At 37.1% G+C, this 4662-nt stretch overlaps 1 protein-coding gene across 1 annotated transcript; it reads left to right on the forward strand.

Moving 5' to 3' along the window:
- Window positions 1-1196: 1196 nt before the first annotated feature.
- On the forward strand, window positions 1197-3623 carry LOC110941421 (BEL1-like homeodomain protein 11). Its single transcript, XM_022183056.2, has 4 exons — window positions 1197-2148; window positions 2571-2953; window positions 3222-3282; window positions 3363-3623. Exons 1-4 carry the CDS (start codon window positions 1486-1488, stop codon window positions 3465-3467), a joined length of 1212 nt encoding a protein of 403 aa, XP_022038748.1. The 5' UTR covers window positions 1197-1485; the 3' UTR covers window positions 3468-3623.
- Window positions 3624-4662: the final 1039 nt, after the last annotated feature.

Here is a 4662-nt window from a genome sequence, read left to right on the forward strand (position 1 = left end):
ATCATTTGAAAACAATAATACACAGTCAATATTTTGATTTTAGCATACTGCATGCATGTAAATATTCACAAGTGTGTCGGACCAAAGATTCAGACTCCTTTGAAGGGATCAGTTTCACTGTCTTAAGAGGGAGGGGAGGGGGGGGGGGGGGTGTAGAGGTAGAGTGTGGTTTCCAAATGGAATTAAACTGAGAATATAAAGATTGTACAGACACTTTAATCAACCAGTGGGCCAAAGAGATCTTATCAAACATAATATATGAAATCAGACAATTGACTAATGAAGGAAGCCAAAAAGAACAAAATTTACACAATATTACATCAATCAATCTCATCAGCACACCAACAAGTTTTTTTCGGCTTTCGCTTTCGTCTCGTAACCGCTTAACATCTAGCCACATTCGCATAGTCGCCTCTATTTCTTAGGGCATACGGGGTGCCCTCGGCAACCCCCATCGGTGGATCAGAATACCGAGCGGTAAGACACCGCCAACACCTCGGGGACCAAGAGAGATGGAGGGAAACCGGTGGCGGCTCACCGAAGAGAGAGGGAGGAGAGAGAGAGGGAGTGACCAATCAATGATTTTCTTTTTTTTTTTTTTTTAAAAAAAAAAAAAAAACCAATTCACCTAAGAGGGGAGTGGCGCCATCAAATTGGGGTGTTAGGGGAGTTTAAGAGGGGAGTTGACGTGGCACACGGGGATTGGTTTGGCGTAAGAGAGGGGACTCACCTATTAGGTGAGCACCCCCTTCACCCTTATAACGTTTATTATCGTTTATGATCGCATCGCATGTCACGCGAGTTGCTAGCTTACAAGACTGTCTTTTTCATTCAAAGAGGGCTAAATATTCTTTACAACTCTAATAACATAGATAGAGACAACTTCAAAAACATAAATGAGGGTACAAGATAGCCCACCTTCACTCTTATTTTGATTTTTTGAACTTTTTGAGTCCCCCAAAGAAATTTGTAGTTAGCCAGCAGGCAAATTTAAAAAGCTGCTGGTGCTTTTGTTGTTGTTTTGTAGTCAGGGAAAGAAGTAGGGGACCATCTATTCTATGCAAATCATGTCTTTTTACAAAATTTTCACTTGATTTTTAGCTGATTTTTTTAGCTTTTGTTGCTTTGTATAGATCTTGCAGAGGTCTATTGCTTGCAAGATTTCAGTGGCTTCCCATTACACCTTTCTAGAGAGAGAGAGAGAGAGAGAGAGAGAGAGAGAATCTTTTTCTTTTTTGGATAAATGTAGCAACATTTTAACCAAAGTTGAGGCATGTTTGCAAAATGTGAAGGCATGTTTGGGAACTCTAAAACTGATTGTCTTGGCTTTCCACATTTTGCATACTTGTTTAAATCCCAAAGTTGCTTCCTTTTGATCCAAACTTTGACTAATAGTCAAACCCACAAGTCAAAATTGCATCTTTAACACTTGGGTGTTGTTAAAATCCCTTCATCTTCAATCTTGAACTCTCTTTACTGATCATCATGGTGGCACCAGATTCCCCTTCAAACCCCAACAACATTCACCAATTCCTCATTTCAAACCCAACACACTACGAAAGTCAACCTTTCGACACTTATGGAGTTGACTTAAGAAATCTTGAACAATACCCACCTCAATCTCTAAACATTCTTCCCTCCATCAACCTCATTCAACCTCAAACAATCTCTGATGAACCACAAGTCAACCAACACCAACACCAACACCATCAAAGTCAAAAGCTTTCACTCTCTTTAGGCTCTAGCTTGTTGTATCCATCTTCAAGATGTTACATACCTTCTGAACAACAAGATTTGCAAGAGAAAACAAGAAAGTCTTTTGACCCTTCACCTTATTCATCTTCCTCGTCTTCAATCAATCAAGGGTCTTACACATATTATGGGGCTGATTCACTCTCATCATCTATATGTAATTCAAGATACTTGAAACCAACTCAATCTTTACTTGAAGAGATTGTTAGAATCAATGGGAAGGATCTTGAGTCAATCAACAAGTCTTATGTTCATAAGTTGTCAGGTTCTGATCAACATGGGTCGTTAAGATTATGTTCTGAGTTGAAAATGGAATTATGTAGTAATGGTGGGTTATCTATGGAGAAGCAAGAACTTCAAGCTACATTAGCAAAGCTTATTTCTTTATTAGAAGAGGTAATGTTTATAAGTGTGAGATTTGTTACAAAAACTATATTACTGAAAGAAAGAAAAAAAAAAACTAAATTGTTAAAACATTATTTATCAGTGGTTCATATTTTTTAAACTTTTTTACTTCTCACACTTAATTTATTCGTATATATTTTTTTTAAACTTTTAAACGTTTACCTACACATACGTAGGAGATAATTTTTTTTTTTTTTAATAAATGAATGTTATGAATAAATATTTCACTTCAACCATTTTTTTGATATTTTAAAATTTTTAACATTGAAAAAATGAATAATTTATTTTGTTTCTTTTTTCTTGCAAAGAATAATTTTTAACATTGAAAAAATGAATAATTTATTTTCTTTTTTCTTCCATGATCTAATACCTTAATGACAGTTAATTAACGGTATTTTTGGATTAATTTTCAGGTTGAGAGAAGATATGAACAATATTATCAGCAACTAGAGGAAGTGGTTTCTTCATTTGAGTTAAATGCAGGTTTAGGATCAGGGAAATCATACACTGCATTAGCACTAAATGCGATGTCGGGTCACTTTTCGAGCTTAAAAGTAGCGATCTTGTCGCAAATTTACACGACCCGAAAGAAAATCATGCAAGATTTGCCAAAAATCAACACTGGTTTTTCGCAGCTCAGTTTGTTTGATAAAGAAACCAATAGACACAACAGGATTGCCCTTCAACAGCTTGGAATGATCGCTTGCCCGAGACAAACTTGGAGGCCCATTAGGGGTTTACCTGAGACTTCTGTCATGATCCTACGGTCCTGGCTCTTCGAGCACTTCCTCCATCCGTAAGTGTCTTAACGGGTCGTCTAAAAGATGGTCATTTTTGTTCGGATCAAAACTGGTTTTGATATAACGGGCAGGGGTCAAAATGGGCCGTATTAAAAAGTGAGAATTATTGTAAGCAAGCATTACAAATATAACTTGGTCAGGTTGAGTATCGGGTCAAAACGGGTTGGTAGGTATATATCATATAACATTGGTGACGACTTTCAACCCGTTTGACATCTCTAAATACCTATGCATTCTTTAACAGGCTCTTGTAATTGGTGACAGGTACCCAAATGACAATGAAAAACTTATGTTGGCATCACAAACAGGCTTGTCAAAGAATCAAGTAATTAATTTCTATTATAAAAACTCATTGATATGCATTTGAGTAGATTCTTGTTTTTAACGTTGTTGAGGGTGTTTTAGGTGTCAAATTGGTTCATTAATGCTCGCGTTCGACTATGGAAGCCGATGATTGAGGAAATGTACAAAGAAGAATTTGCAGATTCAAGTGAGGATTCAAATTTGTGATATGGTAGAAAGGTGTCACAGATCACAGAACATGAAGAATGAAGGTTGTATCAATGTTGAATTCTGTGATTATTTGAAGTGTTTTTGCAGTCAATGAATGCATGCTTGTGTCATTAAGTTAAGTTAATGAAACTGTCCTTAAGTTGATCTTTCTGACCTCAAAAGGGTAACAAATAATTTTTACATTAATGGATCTACAAGCATCTCAGTTTTTTTGGCAAGTACTACATGATGTATTTGAGGTGTCATTTTCATTTATGATGGATTTTCAACTTTTTAGATTATAGTATAATGCCTTGATGTAGGACAACTTTATTGATCAATTTTATTTTCAACCCTTGAAGAAATAAAATAAAAATAACAATTTTATTAATCAATATTCGGATTACAGTACATAAACAAGAACTAAACCAAACTGAAATGAAATACAATACAAAATGTAAACAACGACTAAGAACATGATACAACGAAATAAAGAAAAAGTAGAAAACAAAGACGACTGAGGCATGAGAAGAACACGTTTCCCTTAAAACAGATTTCGGGCCACCCAGGTGAACCCGTCTGTTTCCCAGGGTACAGCAGCCAAAGCAGATTGCACTGCCGGGATTAGCCTTGCGACTGAAAGAATACCTGAAACAAGAGCTTGCAGGACACAAAGATTAGAGAAAACATTGATATCTGTGTGTTGAGTATCAACCATACGAATTTTCTGTGTTGTGTGTCTTTTGAACAAAGCAGAAAGCTTTGTATATGATTTGTTTGGAATTCCACATAAAAGGTCACAATTGAATATGAAATTCAATGAAAAATAAAGTCTAGAATTCAATGACATATTGAATTCTGCAGACTTGACAGGTGGGAAAGCAAACAATCTCTAGCTGACCATACCAACCCACTGACTTGAGCCACACTGCGCCACCAAAACACCACATTACGCCCATCGCCCCCGTCCCGGTCCTGTGCCCGGGCGCGGGTGTGTGCGTGTGTCTCCTAGCGGTTAGTAAACGCGATATCCTTGAACCAACCCCTTTTTACGTAGACGTTATTACACATCACACATTACTCTTCCTGGTGTGGTTAACCCATCATACTTGGATCCGTTATGGTCATGGAACACTATCCTGGTTCTGCGAGAGCTCTAGGAATTGTGCCCCCAATTCCATTCGATCACTACTAGAAAACTGCTACTATTCCT

Source organism: Helianthus annuus, chromosome 5 (genome assembly GCF_002127325.2).
Source record: "Helianthus annuus cultivar XRQ/B chromosome 5, HanXRQr2.0-SUNRISE, whole genome shotgun sequence".
Lineage (NCBI taxonomy): Eukaryota > Viridiplantae > Streptophyta > Magnoliopsida > Asterales > Asteraceae > Helianthus > Helianthus annuus.